The sequence below is a fragment of the Haemaphysalis longicornis genome, unplaced genomic scaffold, assembly GCF_048455015.1.
Source record: "Haemaphysalis longicornis isolate Haplotype H1 unplaced genomic scaffold, Haemaphysalis longicornis Haplotype H1 scaffold_3, whole genome shotgun sequence".
NCBI classification, from domain to species: Eukaryota; Metazoa; Arthropoda; class Arachnida; order Ixodida; family Ixodidae; genus Haemaphysalis; species Haemaphysalis longicornis.
In genome coordinates, this window is record NW_027526335.1 from 182,975,614 (window position 1) to 182,998,493 (window position 22,880).

The 22,880-nt window shown below is 46.7% G+C and overlaps 1 protein-coding gene across 4 annotated transcripts in view; it reads right to left on the reverse strand.

The window, feature by feature from the left end:
- The window catches only part of LOC144175865 (arginine kinase-like), a 107,530-nt gene that overhangs the window by 30,464 nt on the left and 54,186 nt on the right, over positions 1 to 22,880 (reverse strand). For 2 of the 4 annotated variants that reach the window (XM_077704892.1, XM_077704890.1), the window contains exon 2: positions 8,592 to 8,857. In XM_077704892.1, coding sequence (XP_077561018.1) covers positions 8,592 to 8,857 — 266 coding nt within the window. Of the gene's footprint in view, positions 1 to 8,591; positions 8,858 to 16,389; positions 16,543 to 18,755; positions 18,857 to 22,880 lie in introns of those variants that run through there. The other 2 variants (XM_077704891.1, XM_077704893.1) reach the window with 2 other exon arrangements.

Sequence of the window (22,880 nt, forward strand, 5' to 3'; positions counted from 1 at the left end):
AACGCTTGCCATATCTGCGTAATTTCACTGTTTATGCCACACCTCCGGAAGCATCGTTACGGATAAGTTAGGAGAAAGCGGTTGCAAGGTATATAAAAACGTTTGCAGAAAACTACGCAAGGGAACTACGCAAAGGAATGGAAAAGAATTATTTTAGCACGAAAAGATAAAGTCGTTGTATAGGACAATTAATAATGACAGTCCTGAGGACCGATTTTGCTTGTTTACCAAGCTTGCATTGACAAATCCGGCTGTTGGAGATTAACTGATTACAGGCGACGCGAAGTCCTTTCCTACTTACAAAAGGCGCTGAGGAAGTGTGTTTTTCCAGCTGTAATGTGTGACGCGTAATTTGCCCACGCCATTTTTTGGCACAGTGTCCTGTCTTTTAACAGTGGTCGTGCCTTTTTTTTTTGTGGGCTGGAAAGCTTCCTTTTTTTTTTTTAAAGAAATAGAAGCAGATGAAGGGGTTCTCCTAGGCAAGCGAATTCAGCGAACTCGTCTAGCGCATTTTAGAACCGCCAAAAAAGGACGCGGCTAGGAAATGGACCGGCTCTTTCGTCCTTGCTGACAACCACTGCTTTTCGCGGCTTCCGAGGCAAGCGGGCGGTGCGCTCCCAAGCCACCGAGGGTGCACATCTGTGTGGCTTATTTTGGAGAGCACCAGTGCGGCCCGCGTTCCGAAATAGCTGCACCTCTAGAACCACCGCTGGCGCCACTGCCGCCACCGGAGCTTCCTCGGGACTGGGCCTCCGCTGCACGCGACGATTCGCACTGGCGGCTCGGACGCTTTTGGAGTGCACGCACGCGATCTGAGGAACCGAACACCGTGTGGGGGTGCAACACCACCGTCGTAAAACGGGTCCTCTGCGTCGCATTGGCGCCGAAGGTAGTCGTCAATGACGACGCTATCACAATTTGCGACCCGTAGAGATCGGTTCTGAGCAATGGTTTGGTTAGGTAAGACGGCTAGGGAGGAAGCGAGCAGGGCCTTGCAGCCTGAATGGTGTTGGCGAAGGTGCAGCTCTCCCCCTTATTCTCTCATTCTATTCTTATTCTCTTAGTGTTATGCCCTTTATAACCATTGTCTTTAATCTTTTTATAACTCTTTATAACTCTCTTTACAACTTTATAAAATTTCCTTCCATCACGCTAGCTGGTTTCTGCAAAAAAGTTTAAAAATATAAGGTGGCTCTCTAATCGTGTGGGAATACTGCCCACGAAAGACAGTAATGGCGGCTTGTTCCGTGACTTCCTTATTACGCGATGGAAAGCGGAAGCTCTGAGGACGTGGCGCTGGTTAAAAGAACGTATACACTGCAAAAAATAAGATGATGTAATACAATATAACATGGTATGATGTACTGTAGTACAGCGGGTAATAGAACGATGTCGATAAATTTTGAAACATTGTGAGGAGCAAGAAAGGAGGGTGTTGTTTTATTACAGGAGTAAAATATAAAAACAAAATTAGGCCAGAACTTGGCATTGAGGACAACAGGATTGCAGGAGCTTATTGGCTCCCAGCGCCACCTAATACGGTGTTCATACATAAGCTACAAATATAACTCTGTGACCGTTAGAGACCACAAAAACTACTTTTTCAGAGCACAGAAGTGCGAATCAACCACATAATTGACGTTTTGGATTTTTAAGAGGAATTAGGGGGGTATAAAAACAACCCCGACAAAAAAAAAAAAAAAAAAAAAAACGCGCGAACATGTTTATGCTAAAGGCTGCCCAATTTGTAGGCCGCGTTATGTATGTTATGTGTAGGCCGCGGATGCAGTTAAGCGCTTCTCCACTCCTTGGGTTCCTTGAGTGAAATCAAGAAAGCAGGGATACAAAATGCCTAAAGACGCACTGATTAGCTTTTTATATTATGCTTTAGAGCCTACCGTGTGCCGAGAAGCGCTGAGCTGAATCCGCGGCCTACACATGACACGGCTTAAGCGGCACCAATTGTGTATCGAAAAATTCTGATGGATCATAGTAAGTGGTACACAAAAGCTGTCGGGGTGAATTACTCAACGCATTGTCGGCTGTTTCTGTCATAAGCACAGAATGTGCACAAAGTGCAGTCGGTCAGGTAAAGCGGCATGGTGTGAAGTTTATGGAAAAAAGAATTCAGTGTCATTCCACCCTGTCAAGAAGCTGTGGGGAGTAACGTTAGAGAGGTCTTAGCGGCTAATTGTCATATAATTTATTTCAGTATAGGTCCGGTAGAACAGCAGTTGCAATTGATTTCTGTTACCATACTCCCTCCGTAGGTGGCCGTGTATTTATAGCAGACAGTAATTCTGTAGTGCTTTCAATTTTACTGTGAAATAAGAAATTATGACAAGTAAATTGTAATTGTGGCAACTTTAACAAGTAAATGAGTTTTTTTTCTCGGTGATTTAGCTAATATTGCAAAATTAGCTAATATTGTATTTTACTTTTCTCTTGTTTGTTTGCTTGTATTCTACCCCCCGCCCCTCTGTAATGCCTTTGCCCTGGCGATACAATAAATAAATAAATAAATAAATAAATAAATAAACAAATAAATAAATAAATAAATAAATAAATAAATAAATAAATAAATAAATAAATAAATAAATAAATAAATAAATAAATAAATAAATAAATAAATAAACAAATAAATAAATAAATAAATAAATATCTAATTAAATAAATAAATAAAACAATAAATAAATAAACAAACAAACAAATAAGTAAATAAATAAAACTAAGCGCATTGCTAGAGTCGTCTTAGCAGCTAATTGTCATAACTTTTGGGGAGATACTTTCTATAACACGAGAGTTAGAGCCGTTTTCTTTAACCGTACCCTTTCCGTAGATGGTCGTGCTTCACTGTGCAACACATGTGGAAAAGCCTGCTATGAAAAGTCAAGCTAACGCATATTTTCTTAAAGTCGGCTTTCCCTCTGAGTCCAAATGCATTGTCAAAAAAAACTTTCAAACGCTTATTTTTTTTTTAAAGTCGGCTCTTCCTCCGAGCGCAAATGCATTGTCGGGAAGACTAACAGTCGAGCGCCTGTTCTTTAAAGTCGGCTTTCCCTCTGAGCACAAATGCATTGTTGGGAAGGCAATCTCTCAGAGGCAATGTAAGTCGTCGATTATCGAGTTATGAAGGCCCTAGGACCATTCTACTTATTATTTTGTAAATAGTTTCTATACTGGGGAGCGTTCTTGCGTGACAGAGAAATCTGTTCCGGAGGGAGGGTGACGCGATACCAGCAGAGGCTGTCGCTAGGGCCAGCCCTATATAGCTCCGCTGTTAGAAATGCAGGCCACGTGCGTTGAAGGAGACGAAGCTTCGGACCGGGTGCAGCGGAGTGGGTGATCGGTCGGTTCGCTGATGTCGTCAGCCCGCAGTAGAGAAGGCGCCTCGACGCCGGCACATAGTTCGTTTGTTCTCTTGGACAAGACGAGTGTGGCTTTGGCATGGGGGCGGGATGTGCGTGTACGTGGTGCATAACGGGATATTAAAACAAGTAGAATGACCGCGAAAATTCTGGTTTGCGGAGGCAGTTATCTTCCTTGAACTAGTGCAAATGGTTGCACTAACTCAGTGAATTATGTTCATACAGGCTCTCACCCGTAACTAAATGGGCAAAGTCGAATTAAAATCATTGGTACTGGTGAGCACCATGTCATCACATTTCTTAGATATTGATCGACTAGTGATATGAGACGAAACGATTTCATTTTCAGGTAATGGCTACGTCCAGAATGTTTCAATTGCAAAGTTTCAGGTCAAGAAATGATGCGCTAACTGCAGCTGTTTCCTAGAAGCTTTTTGCTAGTGTGGAAGAGTTTCTCAGGCTTTGAAGAAAAGCGCGTCAAATTCAAACGACCAGCGTGTCCTCAGTATGCTGTTAAATTTGACTTGGTCCTCGTTACGCATGCGGAGCAGCTGTGATCTGTGACCAGAGCGTGCTGCCGCAGACTACAAGGAGTGGGTGGTTCTCCGCACATATTCTGAGTGGCATAAATCCATCCTGTTTATTAAATAATTTTTTTCAGAAGATGCAGTATTGATCATATATCTCAGCACTTTGAAATTCTTTCGACCAACTTAATAAAGATGTAAAGTACGCTGAACTAAAGTGAGGCTGCAAAATTACACGCATATCAATTTATTGCTTAGTTAATGTTACAAAAAACATCTGTGTATGTGTTGTTCACTGTTCCTTCAGTACTCCGCGCAGCACTGACTTCAGAAGGAATGACGTCATCACAAGTGCCCTCGATAACGCAGATTTCTGTTATGACGTCACGTTACATTCGACGTCTTTACGATGGATTTCAATGACCTTCTTGTTAGAGTCGGTGCAGAGTAAAACAAATGACGCCAATGTCGCATGCTGAAACGGCTGTGTCAGTTACGGACAGACGTTCGGGGACGTGCAGACCTTCATCGGACATCCTTGGTTTGCGTTGAAATTTTGATTTCTCTTTAAAGTTGGCTTTTCCGAAATGCCCTTATAAGGTTGGCTTCGTCGCAAAGGTTTGTTATGGAAAAAAATCCCGGGCCATCTCCACTAACGTGAAATCTGGGAAGGGGTGAAGCATGCAGTGTAGAAGTGCATTGTTGGAGCCTTGGCGTTTTTGCCAACGGAGATAAAACCGTTAACGGGTAAAGGGTATACAGTTTTGCTGTAAAAGTCTCGTGTCTTTGAAACACGAAGCGCTCTCGCGTGAGGCGTAAGTGAGTGTCCCGGTGTGCTTTTTTAGTACGCGTTACGTTCTAGCGCAAGGCGTAAACGAATTCCCCGGTGTTTTTGTGCCGTGACTACATGAGACGACGCTTACGACGACGATGACATGAGACGCCGACAGACCGAGCCCCTAAGGGGCTTCGCCCCTAAAAAAGTAAAAGTCATTTCATAAGGTGAATGCGAGCGTTGCGCTCGAGCTAGTGCCGCTTGATTCTCTTGTGTATATTGTTTTCGGTTTAACTTAGTTTAGCTGCCACAACGGTGTCAACGAGTACACGTTGAGGTTTTTTTTTTCGTTTACGCTTTTGTCCTTTCGATGAGCAGGACGCTGAGAATCGGCATCGGTGGAAGTACCTACGTGTTGGACTGGGCTAGTTGGTACATGTTTGAATGGAATAAAAACCAGCGGTAAACACAGGACACAGAAGAAAAGGACCGCCAGCTTGTCCCGTCGTTTTCTTCTGTGTCCTGTGTTTACCGCTGGTTATTATTCCATTCAAAAGATCGGTTGGAGTACTTGACCTGCGCGTTTTGGGAGGCTATTGCGAGACGATAAAAGTGAAACGCTGCGGAAACACGAGAAGGTAACTTCACGCAAACTGAAACCCGGCTGTATACACGCTAAGGTAATCTCCACAGTGCCGTTCTTTGCGCCTCTTGTGCGACTATCGTGCTGTCCGCTGTCACATACTGCATCCTCCCTGCCCGCATGCCAGGCGCCCCGGGGCGTTTTCTTGCTCGCATGACAGCGTTTTGCTCTGTCACTTTGTTTGACAGTCTTCACATTCAGAACGACGGAGGCGATTTTACGAGGCGATTCACTGAGCACTTTCGCGCTAGAAAGGCCCAAATCCTGTTCTGTACCAGTACCCAGTGCTTTGACACAGCTCTCCTAAAGTGTGCTTTCTTGCAAGCATTTCTTTTAAAGGAGAAGAGACCTTTACAGAGACCAATGTTGTCCCATGGAGTAAGCTTGCCTAGACATGGCTCTCCTAAAGTGTGCTTCCTTGCAAGCATTGCCTTTTAGAGGAGAAGAGACCTGTACAGAGACCAATGTTGTCCCACGGAGTAAGCTTGCCTTGAGATTGCTCTCCTAAAGTGTGCTTCCTTGCAAGCATTGTCTTTTAGAGGAGAAGAGACCTTTACAGAGTCCAAGGTTGTCCCACGGGGTCGGCTAACGACCCCCTCCGGGCATAGTGAAGTGCTCGAGCAAGTCATATCCAACAATAAAAAAAGAGCCACTTCCATGAGGTACTTGGCCTGCTGGATCATTAGACGTCCCAACACTAGAGAACTAACGAGCTGTGCCGTGTTTGCAGCCACCATTATTAGCAAGGTCCACATGTGTTCCTAATGAGGCGGGTTGCTTGCTTCTTTTGCGACGTAGTACACCGAAAATATTGATTGTGGCTAGTTTTTCGGAAAAGAGTCTACGAAAAGGAGAATCTTTTCGCCAGAACGAACGAACGTCTGTATCGGTGATTGCCCGTAACGTTTATTTCTTGCTTATTCGCAGTTTATGTTTATGATGACCTTATTATTATTATTATTTTTTTACAGCTGATAACGATCGGTTGTCGTGGAGAACAGAAAAAAATATTGCACTAAAGATACTGCTAGAAAAGTTTGTTATGAAAAATCACAGTTGTTTCACTAAGGGGAATACGAATGGTAGCGCACCGGCGGAGGAGGGCCGCCGGGATATTTTAGCTTATCTTGTTGTTTATTTTGACTACTTTGGGGTCAACGAACTCGCGGAGACCTTGGCGTCGCTCAACGCTCTTGTTAAGCTCGACGGTCGCAACGCCGAGCATGCACATTGGCCGAGCTGCTTTACCCGTGTACTCTCTGAGACTCCTGCAACAAGACAGACGGGGCAGACGCAACGTACTGCTCTAACACAAACACGTAAGGCCACGCAAGCCGAAACCCGGCTGCATATACGCTAACCTCACCGACATACTCTCGTCCTCTGTGCCTCCTGCGCAGCTACCACGATTTCCTTTGGCACAAGCAGCACCCGCTGTGCCTAGCACGTTTACTGATCCAGCCGCTTGTAACGCTCGAACAGTTGCAGTGCGGGACAGAAGGGCAACGGCTGAAAACGATATCAGACTGCGGGCCGGTGGGCATTGACTAGCCCCGCCCAGTCCTCTTGCTTGGGGGGGGAAGTCTCTTGCTACGAGGCCTTGATTGGCAGGCCGCACACCGACAGACGCGACTTTGAGAGGGGGCACCTAGCGCTCTAGCGCTAGAAGCAGTTGTGTGTGGCTCACAAGCCCACCTTTCCCCCCTGGAAAGTAGAAAGGCTTTGCCTAGCGGACAGGAAATAGACCATGGCGTGTACTGCAATTTTTACGAATGAAAAGCACACGTTAGTAATTTCTGCCCCGCCCTCTCTGTGTAAAGGCGCAGTGCACGGGTACAAACTCCTGAACGACCCCCCACATGCGACAATGCAGAACGCAGGTCAAGGATGTGACAGAGGTCATCCTCGTTGTCCTCATTAGGGTCTGCAATGTGCCACGTGCTTTTCACTAAAGTTAGGAGTGGATTAACGAAGCGCGTGCTTGTGTGTAGGGGTCTCATGAAACGCGTATCACCTGTCATCGCACTGCACCTCGTTACCACTATTTCCTTCGAAAAAGGAATTCGCACAATTTATTGATCAGCCTTATTAATATAATGAAGAGCGTCAGCCATTAGTTTCACCCTGCCATGCGAAGATCTCTGTCACTAGCTTACAAATGCTCCAATGTTCGGTGAGCGGAATCTCTGCCCACGACTTCTCAGGCCTTTCCCAGTTAACCGCTAGGGCTTCTCACTCTACCGCTAGGTATCCGTTTCCGTGGCCCAACTGTTGGTTTTTCCTTCGGACGGAGTTCACCTGGCCTGGGTGAGAATATTTCGCGTGCTCGTAATCCAATCCGCCATGCTGGATTCCCTCAGTGAGACGGCCTGAAGCCTTTCCGCACACAACACTGCTCCGCAGCCTTATCTCTGACACTATATCGCAGCCAGTAATAACTTGTCAAGTCATTTCTTTAATTGCATTGCGCATGTTTGGGAACAAATTCAAAACGATTTCCAAGTTCCATTTGAAAGGGTAACCAATTACTGCCAAACATCCTTAAATATTAATGAATCTAACGCCCATTTTTGTACCGTGCGGAATTAGCGCGCCGTGACCTTCTGTTCTGGCCGTCATAGCAATCACGTGACGCTAAATAAAATCCAACGTCAAATTGCAGTATACAGTGCCGTTCCGGAGCGGACCCACACGTCCTTCCGCTTGATTTTTGTGGGCGTTCGAAGGCACCGCCTTTGGTTACAGACCCATAAAGATAGATGAAGGGCAACATCTCACCCCACCCATTACCATTTCCCCCCACTTTTCTGTTTTGGGAGTACTGCCCTGTGCGCTTGCGGACACACATACCCAAACGGGGAAGGACGTATCTTCCACTAGATATCACATTTTGAGTGCTCCCACACGCAAATTGTTTTAACAAAGGGGGCGCCCCCATTACGGAACGTATATACCTTCTGCATATGGCAGTACACGCGACTGGATACGAGCTCCACCAGAGAAGATGCTGGTGGAGTGGTCTTTCGCTAACCTCCAGTCCTGAAGAGGACGCAGAAAGGTACAATTGGCTATTCGCTCCTTCAGAAAATAGCGTAAGCTTAGGCAAAATAGCAGTTATCAGAACCAATCACAAAGACAGTGTCTACGCGTACAGGCGGTGGTTACAAAGGAACGATAATTAACTTGCCACAACCTTTGCATTGGGAGACAGTAGTTCGGGGAGAATTATGTATCGTGTTACAGAGTCGTTGGAAATTAATTTTGCAACGAAAGCTCACCCGACTGGATGACATCGAGGAGGGTGGCACCCATGGCCGTCTTGCGGGTCTTGAGCTTGTCTAAGACATCCTTGGTGAGGTACTTCTTTAGTAGCGACTTGCAGTCCTTGGCGTCCTGCAGCTTCTTGAAGCCTGCCTCAAGCTTGTCGACGATCGCCTGGTCCGCCATCTTGGGATCCTTTGCGGGTGGTTTTTCTTCTTTAGGTTTTTCTTTCGGTTTTTCTTCTTTCGGTTTTTCTTCTTTCTTGGTCTCTTTGGAACTGACCCTGCGGTGAGAGAGATAAGCATACAAGTTTTAGGGACTGCTTTGCACCAGCACTGTTAGCGGTTGCAAAATGGTGCCGGAAGAGATCACGTTTCGTTAAATGGAGCTGTAGCGGTTGTACTTTTGGCAATTCAATTATTGACGGTTCTACTCCGACCGTTGGCCTTTGTTCAGGTCCTTGTCCTAATTTAGTTACTCACGCATTAAGGGTAAGTTCTTTTTTCGGTTTAATGTACTTCGGTATTAATAGCGACAAGATGGATGTTTTTCTTGTAGATTATTCCTCAGCTTGGCAGAGCCAGAAAAACCACGGTATGGTACAATGGTATATATATATATATATATATATATATATATATGTATATATATATATATATATATATATATATATATAGAGAGAGAGAGAGAGAGAGAGAGATAAATAAATATAAAGCAGAAAAGCAGATGGTAAATAAATATATAGGCTTGTCGGGCAAACAAACAGTCGATTGAATGTCATGAAACACCAGGGAACGTTTAGTTCAAAGCAAGTGAATTGGGTCTAAGAACGAAAGTTTCGGTCGCCGTCTGGACGAACGCTCAAGTCAGACAGGCTGCCGCGCAGTCTGCCGTCTTTTTTGGCGCGCATTTATTTAAATCCCCGAGGCGCTGCCAAAGAGGGCGACGAATAGAGTTTGCGAATGACCGTATCAGCTTCCACTGAACCCGTGAGAACTTTACACAGCCTTTGCTCGAGTCTTGTCGAATGAAACGTTGCACGCAGATACTCTTCAATGTTAATCAATGAGCCGTCAACTTGTCGAAATATTCGCGAGCTTTCTTTTAAGCTACGTTCAGGAGAATATTGTGGCACTGTCTAGCAAGGCCGCTTCTTTGTTGCATGAGACGCTGACAACTTCCACCCAACTTACCCTTACCGGCAGCGTCGTAAATCCAGCAATCCATTATTGTGCAGATTTGCGGCTCGCGAAACAACATGTAGATTTTCTAAAGTGGACACTCTCGACAAACTCAGCACGGGGGCCTAAATGTCCAGTCAGGTTGTAAGCATAGCTTATAACCTGACTGTGCTATGCATGGGCAGCAAGCGCAGTGACAGTGCATGTTGCGTAGGCTAAGCAGCTACGTTATGACACGCTTCGCCTACACACGAAACTTCCTTACTTGTGTCCTTAGTTTGGATAATTCTTAACATCAGCGATCACACAATACACCTTATTCAATTGTTAGTGCAATAACGCTACAGGTTCGGCCATGTATTGTTGGCCGAAACGAGCTCGGTATGCAGTGTAATTTGGGGAGACTTGGTCGAGACTTGCTGAAGTCTGTGAACCTTAGGCTGGCATTTTTCTACCTCTCTCGACAAGCCGCACTGCAGTTTACGTCAGTTATACGGCTCAGCAACTGATAAAAAAAATTAAAGTCGCCTCCGTAGAGTGGACACGAGTGTTAGCGATTGAACGGGAACAACTTATTTAGAACGGCAACGGAAGTTGCCGCTGCGCCTCATCACCACAGCCGGACGTTACTCGGCGGCGGGGCGCAAGTAGTGCGTTATTGGGAATATTTTGAACATGCACGAGCCGTTCCCGCGATTTTTGGACTTAAGGTTCTAAACGACTGCTGCGACGACGAACAACACGAGAAACGGCAGACGATATCACGCTTTCGTAGCAATCTCCTTTCAAATCACGCGCGCCATTTGACATCCGGGTCCGTCGTTTAGGCGGAGTGATACCGTACGTGAGCTATTGCCGCTCTTAATTTGTTCCCGAGTATTGCAGACGACGCGCTTCGAACTTGCCCGCCTGCATCTGGTCTGGCATTGGCGTTGGGCATGGAGGTTTGCCGTGGAAACGTATTAGCGGGGTGCTAATTTCGCAAGCATTAATAAACGAAGTGATATACAAGCGAGGGACAAATTCGAGTGGAAACCGTGGAAGCCAGGGGCAGTACACCCAGACGTGGTCTCGCCATATTAGTTCTGCGGCGCACTGACAAAGCTCTTGTTTACAGCACAGTTTTGCGTATGAAACACTAAGACTTGCACTAGTCATCGTAATAATGTATTTTATACTTGTATTTTTTGGGTGACAGTTTTGGTATATTCTGAGAAAAGCTGCAAAAAAAAAAGATTAAGCAAATAAATGAACTGCGGGGTGTTTTACGAGACTGAAATGATTGTTGCGATGGATAGTTGCCAAGACGAACCGACAAGCGTGCCTGAAGCCTTGGTCCGCGCATTGTGCTTGGCGCGGTGGTGAGGAAATTAGAAGACGCGGGCATTGCCAACACAGTTACGATATGCGAATGCTTCTTGACACTTCCCAGTGTCAGAACGCTTGAAGAGAGGTGACAAATGCCAGGAGGTCATTGAGCCTTGGAATTTGTTTTGTTATCCTGACACCTTATTTCTTCCTACCCAATCGCCTCATAAACATTTACCATGACTCTGCTACAGTGCTTTTTTTTTAAAGTTTAGATGAGCAACCTAAAATTCCTTACTTATTCAATCTGCGTGTTTTCTATTTTTCAACAGAAAGCTCTTGACAGTAGTGTGATGACGTAAATTCAGCTCTACACTGCAAATAAAAATCGCAATCAAGTTTGTTCACTTCTAAGCGAGAAACGAAACCGCAGCCGAATGTCCAGATTTCGGCTCACGTTAACGGTCCTGAGGTGGTAGAAGTCAATACGGGACCCGCCGCGGTGGCTCAGTGGCTAAGGCGTTGCGCTGCTGAGCACGAGGTCGCGGGTTCGATTCCCGGCCGCGGCGGCCGCTTTTCTGATGGAGGCGAAAAGCAAAAACGCCCGTGTGTACGAGATTTCGGCGCACGTTAAAGATCCCCAGGTGGTCAAAATTAATCCGGAGCCCTCCACTACGGCGCGCCTCATCGCCTGCGTTGCGTCGGCGCGTTAAACCCCTACAATCAATCAGAAGTCAATACGGAGCTTTCCGCTACGACTCGCCTTAAATGCCAGGTGTTGCTTCGTCGCGTAAAACTCCCTGAATTTGAAGCTTTTTTCCCACTTCGAAAGTGCTTACAGATCAACGTTTAGAATTTGGAATTATACACCGAGATCCACTTAACCACCTTTGTCAGTAGTGGACTTTAATGCCCGACTATGAAACAAGGATTTCGGCCATTCGCCTTCACGCCCGTATTCCCCGCAGCAGAAGAGCGAAAAAAAAAGAGTTATCAGTGCAGCTTCGCTTAAACTTAGCTCAGCCCAAGCTGTACTATTGTTCTGCGCAGACTCTTGACAGGCAAGTCAATAAAAATGTGTTTCGAACTTTTCCCAACGGCTGTGGCTGCGAAAATTACACCGGCTCATTGAATTTGACCAAAATAAACCTATCACCTTCTGCGGCCGCTTGAAGGTGATGAAGCGCCGAAAGGTCATTTACTCTGGCTTGAAGCCAGGTTCTTTGCTTGCCAGCGGCTAAATGAAGAACGAAAGAGGAAACGAGGTCCCGCCTGCGGTTCTGAAACCTTGGGACCTTATCCTGTAAATTCCCCCAATGTTAATACCCTCTTGTACCTTTCTGAATAAATTTGAGTTTGAATTTGAAAATTTGAGGAATTCAGCGCCGCTGGTTGCATTCTATGGCAACAGATATATCGAAGAAGCCGTTATAGAATGCTGTTAACGGGGAATCGGTCGAGAAATATGGAGTGAGGTGGACGCACGTTCACTCGGTTTAAAAAAAATTGTTGGAAATGCAGAAAATGATTCCTTAACACGAACGAATTTGTGGGAATCCTTCGACGGAATTTAAGCGCCCCTTTGAACAGACTTCCTGCGAAGGTTCGTGGGCAACAAACCGGCGGGAAGTGACCGGTTGGATCGAGTTAGTGAGAGGAACATTGTCTCAGGAGGCGACAGTATTGTCTCGGGGCGTTAGTAGTGAAAACAACAGTGAACTTATCTGTACAGGGTGCGCGAGCCAGACCGTCTAGAATAAATGTCCAGTTTTGTTCCCACGAGGAAACGTCAAGAAACCTTTCTGGGTGCAATTGAACACGTAGCCTTTTACTACATACGGTTGGCCTATAACCGAAGTGCTGTTTTGGCTGGTTCAGGTGAACGAACTTACTTTCGCCCTTATGGTCGATTGAAGATCGCTCACCGACGTGTGGGCAACTTCAAAGGCTGTCGTAATTCTAAAATTTTTATGCGGCGTTCGTTGCCGAACTTGTCAACTGCATGACAGAGCAGAACTGTGTTAAAATTATTATCGGTCTGAGTGCCACATGTTTTACAGACAGGGTATATGCTTTTTTAGGCGGGTAGAAGAAGCCGTGTGCTTGGATTAACTATATTTTTTAAAGGGAAGAGGGGGCAACACGTGGACGAAGCAAAATTATATATTTCATAAAATTTATAACTGTCAGTTGCATTGTTTCTGCCCGTAAAACATTTAGGGTAACGGCAAACCGATGGGAAATGGTGGTTGTAGCTGGCGCGCTAAGCTTTCTAATAATTCATGTCTACAGTCGAGCCCTTTGAGCAGTCTGAATATTATGCCGCAGTTAAACCGGGTCATTTCAGGCTCAGTTTGAATTTTTCGTGTTATTGGAATTCGATTACGACCTTGCGCCAATCGACAAAAACCTTGCGCTAAGAAGCTCCCTAAGGCAACGCATAGCATATAATGCTGCGAAGGCACAAGCGCGTTTGCCTGATCTCCTTACCAGAATCGAATGTCCTGTTTGCGGCAAGTTGCTTTTGTGCCCCTGTAACCTACCCGCGGCCTCCTGCTCGAACCTACTACACTTCGAAGTCGACTAGTTGAAGCTTTAATGCAAAAGGGCGCGATTAAAGTGAAAGTGTGGCCTCAAGTCCTTTCCGGGTATTTATGCTGCGGAGCGAACCGCCCAGCCCGGAAGCAATCGGTATGACCAGCCTTCCAATGGGGAAATCCCTCACTTCCTCAGTTAGCAATCCTCCTCTGTAGCAGAAAGAAACGGAATCGACAACGTGGTTATCCTTCAGCAGCACGAATTCGACAAGCGTGAAAGGTCTGAGAAGTTCATAGAGAATTTAATTACATGACGCGGAGGAAAACTAGAAGATTTGTTTCGCGCTCCTACGATGTGTCTATCCGGAACACGACAAAGATGGGACGTTGGACATAGCCGGTGGTTCACCGTGGATTTAACGCTTGACGCCTCCTTGCCCTTCAGCCTTTGTTGGAGGTAACTGTCGCTGGAATATGTCGTCACCTGATTTTATAGACTTTATTTTTGGAAATATTTCCTGAACCACAAGTTATCTCAATCATTACCATCAACAACAGCTACTCAGGTCCACTGCAGGGCGAAGGCCTCCGCCATTGATTTCCTACCGCTCCTGTTCTGCGCCGCTCGAGTCCACGGTTGGCCACCGAATTTCCTTATTTCATCCCTCCATTGAATTAATGGCCTTCCCCTTCTTCTAGACCCATTTCTTGGTATCGACTCTGTTACCCTAATTGTCCACCGGTTGTTCGTTTGTCTCACTGGCCAGCCCAAGTCTATTTATCTTTCTTTACTTGAACTATGACATCGTCAACTCTAGTTTGTTCCCTCACCCAAGGAGCTCGTTTCTTGTACCTAAGTGTTATTCCTAACAGTATTCGTTCCATGCCCGTTGACTTGACCTGAGGTTGCTTTCTAATTGTTTAGTAAGGTGCCAAGTTTCGGCTCCGTATCTCATTACCGGCAGTATGCACTAGTTGTAGATTTTTCGTTTGAGTGATAGAGGTAGCTAAATTTTTATTATTTGGGGGTGCTTGCGGAGTGCTTCTCAAACCACACCTTTTCTGCGCTGTACTTCGCTCTTGTGGTTGGGGCCAACATTAACCATTTGTCCGAGGTAGTTTTATTCTTTTACTTCTTCTAGCGTTTCGTTTCCTAAGCTGAAGAGGACGTTTTTGGCGTGCTTATTCCTCATTACTTTAGATTTACTCATTTATTTTTAGCCGCACGGCCGTGCTTTGTGATTGTTATTCCTGAAGCATTTTTGCTTAATTTTTAATTATTTTAATTTTGATTTATTTTAAATTTTTATTCATTTGAATGCTGTCCATCTAAAAAGACGAAGTTGTATTACTTGTAGGCGCGCTGGACCAACAGAGTGCGGACAAAGCTACAAAGGATGACGAGTAACGTTAAATAATTTTGCGAAAGTTGAGCAAAGGAGAACAAACGCACACAACAAAGTGGATAGGTACCGTGATATCTTTACGTGGCAGGACCCCGGCGTAGATGTACCACTACAACACTAAACCTTGGTAGCATTTCGTACGCTGTAGGCTGGAAGTTAAGTGTTACGAAGTAGTAAGCGGCTGGTTAAAATGAAGTTTTCGTCGAGCCCAGGTCCTGCGCGGTTTGCAGGCCGCGTACGGATTAACGTTTTGCAGACCACTTTGTTTACCCACCACGACGGTGGCGTGTAGCTCTCTGCTGACGGCTGGCGGCTGCGAAATTTCGCGCGTTCTATTCCCTGCTGTGGAGTCTGCGGAAGCCCACGTTTCCATGCCACTTAGCGCGCCTCAAATATCCTAGGACGTTTAGATAATTCGATTGCGGTGCGCATCAATGTTCAGGAGAAGCTCACCGAACCACGAAGCTTCAACTGCCGCTTCTGGCACGCCGTGAAATAACTTTGAAAATAACCCCGTGCTGCATTGTTTTTAACCCCCAAGCTGTGGATAACGTTTCCTCCGTTATCAGAGCCTTCAGCGATCGTGACCAGGAATCCCAGGCATAACCTGGTACATTACTGTCCTCCCTATTTGCCGAAGAGCTGCTGGCGAAGTGGTACTACCCGTTATTTTGTCTTCGATTCGTACCTCCAGCAGACAGATTGTCCAAAGACGATAAAACAGCAATAATTAAGTACAAATTTCCTCAGTGGTAAGTGGGGTATAGAAAATGAAAAGTTGCCCAGAAAACAAGCTACAAATAAGACCAAAGAAAGCTTGCTGACACAATTCAAGGAACAAATATTTAGGTAGTTTACCAATGAAATGTCTTGGGAAGCCAGTGCGACTCCTTTTTATAAAAGCGCAGTTTTTTTCCATCAACCTGTGACATTGATGCAAGGTCATGGTTGTTCGCCAACGTGGCTTCGAATAGGTAGCGCTTTCTTCAAGCAAGGTCATCGCGGGACAAGGATTCGCACGCCCCTGAAAACTTAAGCGCCGATACGAGCTCCAAAACAAACAGGTAAATCCACGATGGAATGATCGAAGGCCATTTAACAATAAAGATACTCGGCCAAAGTCTGACTCTGGTTTTAAGGTTAAATAGTGCTATTAATTAGAATAATCTACACCGCCTAAGCCGCCTTTACCACACGACCGCTCCGGAAATTCTTAACCTTCAGCACAATCCGTTCGGGCGCTTGGTCAGGCAGAAATCGATTTTTTCACGACGTCCCTGTTTGCAAACTGTGATCGAGGTTAAGTCACACGGGACCAGACGACGCGAGTAGATTATAGTGGAGGAGAAGTACGGTGAACGGTAAGATCGGAGAAGAACTGACCTCTTGGGAAGTGCGAAAGAGCAGCGAGAAGCCTGTTACCGGAGTGATGGGAACGCAGCGACTGTGTGTGTGCTCGCAGTATTGTCGCGGCCGCGAGACCGGAGAGGGAGAGGGAGAGAGCGCCGTGAGGGAGGGCGTTGGGGCATCACGGGAAGACATCCGCCACCCCCCCCTTCCGACACCGGAGTTTGGACCTTGGGCTTACCCGGACGAGTTTGAACGCCGGGAGGAGGGCGAAGGAAGGCGGGAGAGAAAGTATAAGTGAGACGGGAGGAAACGAGCGTGTGTATACGATGAAGCACTCCGGCGCGCGTGTTGGAGACTTGGAGCATTCGTGTGAGAAACCTCGGCTTTGTGCCTCGTTGAGTGCCGCATTTCTGACGGGGCGGGAAGAGGGGCGTAGCCAGGAATATTTCGCGAAAGTCTTGAGAGTCAATTTGCGTGACTGAAAGCGGAAGCGGAACGTGTTTACGTTGCACACTGGGACGGGAGAGAGCGAAGTTCTCGTTGACAATGTGTACAATTTCCAGCTTGCGTTCTGTCACGGCTATTTTCGTCTCTGGTATGGGGACGACAACGAGGTGTTGTATGAATCTCCCCAAGCCAATAAGGGATCTATGAAAGCTCATGGGCTCTAATTAAAAAAAATTCAGGAGGGTGGGAAGGGCGCCCTAATACACCTGCCAACGTTTATGCCTTTTGGTCAGCTGCTGCTCACATAATTCTAACGCCGAAGGGCTTTGTGACGCAAAACCTCGCAAAAAGAGGGAACTGACATTGCAATATGCATTACAAAGCGTTTAGAGAGACTATTTAAAGTTCAGGGTCGACCATCGTTAAAAAAAGAAACGTCCGACCGCTGTCCATGTTTCTTTCGTTCCGACCGGAAGAAAAGAAACACTTCCTTCCTTATTACAACATGCTTCTTCCCAGGCTGCCAGCATATATTTGGACCGCGTAGAACGGGGCAGCAGGCTCCTCCTACGTTTATCCAACATCTGTTTCCGATCACTGCACAAGCCACACTTTCGTATACCTTTCTTATTCGTTCGTTAAAAGGAGCTCTAAAGCAACACGCCGAACGACAAGGTTAGTCGTTCAAGAGCAGCCAAGGGCAGAACAGAACGACGGACATTGTTTACAAACTCATCGGCGCTCAAGCCCGGGCCCTCTCTTTCTTTTTTAAACTCGGTTCGCGCGTTTCGGAAAAGCGGCTACCGATCATGGAAGGAAGGCTCGACAGGGAAGAAAACGAAACCTGCGGCCGTCTGCTGCTCCTTCGAGCCTTCTGAATCGCGACGCCTGCAGACCGGCGCCCTCCCAAGCACCGGAGCTCTCCGTTTAGGGAGTGCTCGCCAAGATGGCGCCGTTCCGGATCGATACCGCAGCGCAGTTTCGCGCTAGCCCGCGGGCTTGGCAGTGGTCCGCGGCATTCGGTGGCACGACCACGGTTTCTCGCACGGATAGGTGTGTGCGTAGGGCTCGTCGCGTGTCTCGAGGAGCGCTCGGTCACCTCTCCTCGAAGCTCCCCGCACCTTCGCTGTCCGCGCCCGGCGCGTGAGCAAGCGTGCGTGCGTAGCAGACGACACCTGCTCGGAGGCAGACGACGGGAACGGCGGGAAGTAATGGCGCTGGTAGGGAGCAAGTCGGTAAACTTTACGGTGGAAGAAGAAAATAAAAATGCCGAGTCGTCGCCTGCCGTAGAATAGATTATTCTGACGGTTTCTGGTCTGTAGATGGGATGTAAGAAGATGCGGTAAGAAACGGGATTACGCGTACAAGTGTGGGGTGAAGAAAAAAGACAACGAAAGTGAAAGTACGCTTTCTTCAGACGAGATAATGCGTAAAAAGGCTCTTAAAAATTCTAACGTATTTAAGAATGTAGGATAACACGCCACCCGAGACAACCCAAAGACCTAGAGACCTTAAAAGCGCACGTTCACCATTATCGCTAGCGTCAATGCGTCTGGAGGAGAGACGACAAGCACTATGAATGAAATCTTGTCCAGTTAATGACGTACGATAAATTGATCCAGCCTGGCGCTGCTGTCGTTGCTGCGGATTAGGAGTTCTCTGGATCGCGTCAACGGATCGATGAGACAGACGATGCCGGTTGAACGAACGCGGCAGTTACGCCAAGCTATGCGCGTTCTTATAGAATGAATTGGAGCCCTCTTTTTTTCAAACTAGACCGGTCGGCCGACAGCGTCTGCCGGCCTCTGCGACGGACGCGATCGAAAATTCATCCCACAGAGAGATAATAGTCGTGCGCAGAGACAAAATGACAAATTCAGAATAAAAACCCGCGCTACGTTCCTGGTGACATTGCGGTAAGCAAATCGCTGGTCGGCCTCCAGCAGGCTTACCGTCGTACGCAGGGGCGCGCTGCAAAACAAACTGGACTGGCCAGAAGACCACATCGTTGTCGAAGGAGCCACCGACTCGCAATCATGCTACGGCCGACGAGACTCTTTCGTGCGGACTACGCAGTCCGTGCTATGCGGCCGACGCGCAGGCGCGTTCGCGAGAAACGCACGCCTCCGCCAACTGTTTGTGGCGGCGTCGCAGGCAAATTGAACGAACATTTATCCGGGCCCCTAAGTCTACTTTCGTGTTATTAAAAGGAAACGTTGGCGTACTATATTTTGACGGCGCGTTTTACATACACAGCCGCCTACCGTCCCCAGCTTAATTCATGTTAATTGAAGGTAGCCCATTTTAGTACATCTTAATCTACGTTAATTCACCTCAATCCCCTAAATGACCTTAATACACCTTATTTCGTTTTTATTCACCTTAATCCCATATCCTAAACTTTTCTACAAATCACTTATTATCATTGTTCCACCCTAAATAATTTCATTCCAGCTTAATCCACAATAATTAACCTTAATCTTAATCCACCTAAATCCCACAGTACTTGTAATCGCTATCAATCACTATCCAATACTTATTTATTTTTAGTAATAATTAATCATCATTTATAAACGACTGGCACGCATTGGTGCGCTTCTGGTCTTCCGTGAGTTTTTTTATACAGCTTCTGTTGACGCCAGGGTTATTAAGAGACACCTTTCAAAAAAACACACAAGGCTGTCGCCTTAATAGTACCACGGCAGGGAAGAACCAATGGTGTTTAAATGGGCAAAGCAGACAAAATACAACGTTGTTTAATTGAAGGAACTGTCCCTTGGTATACCTCGCACAACTCGACCCCAGCCCCGAAATTATTTTTCAGCAAAAAGCGATAAATATTGGACGCTTTCAAACTTCGCGCTACATGATGTCAGCAGTAACTTAGTAGGAAGAACACCAACAAACAGTGATCAGTATGTCAAGTGCACGTGAGTATTGAGGGGATACGATCAAACGTAACTAGACGCATTGCTACAATTTCGCAGTTGTATTTCTTGCGGGCGATTTGAAACTACTATAGGGATAGGCATATCATGGGTACTTAGTTCATTTGAAACCGGATAATCTACACCACCAGTATACTCATACCAGTAGACCAGCATATACGCATCGTTTGAGCAATCCTCGAAGGGAAATCCTTTTATTTTACGTTTCCGGAATCACCAAATTCTTCTATGAAGCCGACGTTTCCTTTTCCTTCTCGCAGGTAAAAAGGTGTCCTACCGGCTGGCCGTCCACGCGATTTGTACAAAGGCTGCAAGGAACGCTCTTGAGCGTAAGTAAAGGAGTAATGGTGTTCGCTTCGCCAAGCTACTGGCGTCGATAGTTTCCACCGCGCATAGGAAGAGAATGCACGCGGTGCACGTTCAAAGCTTCCCGCTGAGCAAACGGGTTATATACGGGGACATGAAATTCAAATTAAAGGCATAAGCCGGTTGCAAGTTAGACGCGTACGGCTTTTTTGGGGATGTTTCCCATACCACATAAATTGGCTCTAGAACCCTTAGGATAATGAAGGAAAATCGCCTAATTGATTAGGAGCGCACTCTGGACAGGAAATGATCAGTTCCGACAAGGGGGTTGTACCGGCTTAAGGCAAACATGCTTTCAGTGTGCTCTTAAAGGGCTTACCCAGCGTGGCTAAATATTGATTTAGTGAGATGAGAGGACGTAAATGAAGCCAAGCACAGGATTCGCGGAGAAGCGGTGTTGAGACGAGGGACGGGCGAGAACGCTGTCTTCATTTCTGGTTCGTTTGATAGGGTGAGCAGCTTCCGAAGGAAGCTAATTTAATTTGTTTTGTTGGTTTTGCAAATTGGGTATTTCCCACCCCAAATCTATCGCTTTGCAGCCCTTCTCCGGTGGGGCGTTTCGGTTTCTCTACAGAGGGTTCGTGAATGAAAATACGCGATGCTATCGCGCTCTTTATGTTACCTTATTAAAGTTAGAAAAAGACTCAGTTTTTGTCAGAGATGAAAATAAAGCGTCACGTACACGTCTTAGTACAGTGTGGTTCGCTTATACAAATGCCCACAGTTTTTTCTTGTAGTGGCCACTCAGGTAGACCTCTCGATTCATTCTAAATACACTGCGCGTGTCACAGCTATTGGCAACAATGTTGGGCTGCAGAAAGTTGGGTGGAAGAAATCCACCACTGTATTTCGGGTGAACATATCCGGTCCCACCACTGCACTTATGCAACTGTCCAGAACCAACCGCTATTATCCAGTTAGAAATGCATCGGATATGTTCAAGATATGTTTCGGAGTTTATCCGGATGATATGTTCCGGACCATATCCTGAACATAGCCGGTGCATTTCTACCCGGATAATAGCGGTTGGTTCCGGACAGTTACATAAGTACAGTGGTGGGACAACATAAGAGCTATTATAACCGAGACTATTCATTGACGTCACATGTGAGACACCAAGATGCGGTTTCACGCGCAGTAGCACGAGGTTGAGTCGTCTGCTTGCTGCAGCGTCTTCGATTTCTGCCGACCTGTCGTCTGCGCGCCTACGTGCTCCACCAGATCTCTGTTTCCCTTCTGCACGGAAGCGTAAAGTAAACGTTTGCGCCGTATGCGCCTGTGGGCCACCAGACGATGATGACGCCAAGTTGACAAAGCAAAAGCAAACTTGACTCAAAACTGCGTCAAGCAAAAGCGGGGCTTGTTTTTTTTCTTCTACGGAATCGAGTGATTACGTGAGGCTTTTTGTGTATACGATCGCGAGTTCCCTTGAGCCCCTACGAAATAAGGCTCTCCATCAATATCCACTAACGCCGCCCGCATCTTACCTAACAGCGAACTTCCCTCCGTTTCACCGATAAATTAGCAGGATTTTAATCGATATGCATAGGCATGTTTGTGGGAAATTAGTTTAATTAGAGAACGAACTGAAAGTATTACTGGAAGGGTTTTTGGAGTTATTCTCATGGCGTTCTCTCGGCAACAGGCTTACCTATATACCCAAATATTTTTTGTTGGCCGATATGCGTGTCTGTCTTGTAATCCGTATGCCTTGCAATCCGTATCAAGGCCAGCTTGGTTGCTGCCGCACCGAAGAGATTAAGGAGCGATCGTCAGCATGGTCTCGGTGCTTTTCCTTCGGGGTCCTGGTCTGAAAACTGTAGTTCTCGGCACCCATCCACCGCGGTGGCTCAGTGGCTAAGGCGTTGCGCTGCTGAAACCAAGAATGCTGGCTCGATCCCAGCCGTGGTGGCCGCTTTTATGATGGAAGAGAAAAGCGAGAACGCCCGTGCGTCGACATTGCGGCGCTCGTTAAAAGATCGCCGGGTTGTCGAAATCCATCCGGATCCTTCCACTATGGCGCGCAACATCGCCTGGGTGTGCTCCAGCGCGTTGAACCCCCAAATTAAATATTTTCGGCACCCTCTCGCTGTGTAGTGTATCGATCCAGGCCTGTCAGACGCTACGAACATTCGTCATTTGCTGTCGTGGAGACTTGTGGGCACGAAAAATTGCGATAGAGCAAAAAGCACCCAAATTACCGGCCCCATCGACGGCTATGCCAAGTGCACAGGTAGACAAAATTTTCGGCATTTGCAAATCTCTCCCTGCGAGTGGACTGTAAAAGTATGGAAAGTTTAACTGGCTGTATACTATTCATAATGAAAGCAACCGCGCTAAATCTGAACAGGATGAGGCCACTTGGAAAAGACAGCGCCTGGAGCGTCTTTTTTAAGTTTTCCCTCCCTGTCGAGAGTTGGCGCTGTTGTTTTCATTATTACCTGTGAGTGGGATGGCGTGCGAGGCGCTCGTTGGCGCATGCTTCAGTATAGAAAAAAATAACGGGAGCCAGGAGAAACCCGCCGTGGTGACGCACTGGCTATGACGTTGTGCTGCTGAGCACAAGGACGCGGGTTCGATTCCCGGCCGCGGCTGCCGCTTTTCTAATGGAGGCGAAAACCGAGAAGGCCCGTGTGTCCGACATTTCGGCGCGCGTTAATGATCCCCAGGGGGTCAAAATTAATCCGGAACGCTCCACTACGGTGCGCCTCAACGCCTGTGTAGCGTCGGTGTGTTAAACCCCAAATTCAATCAATCAATCAA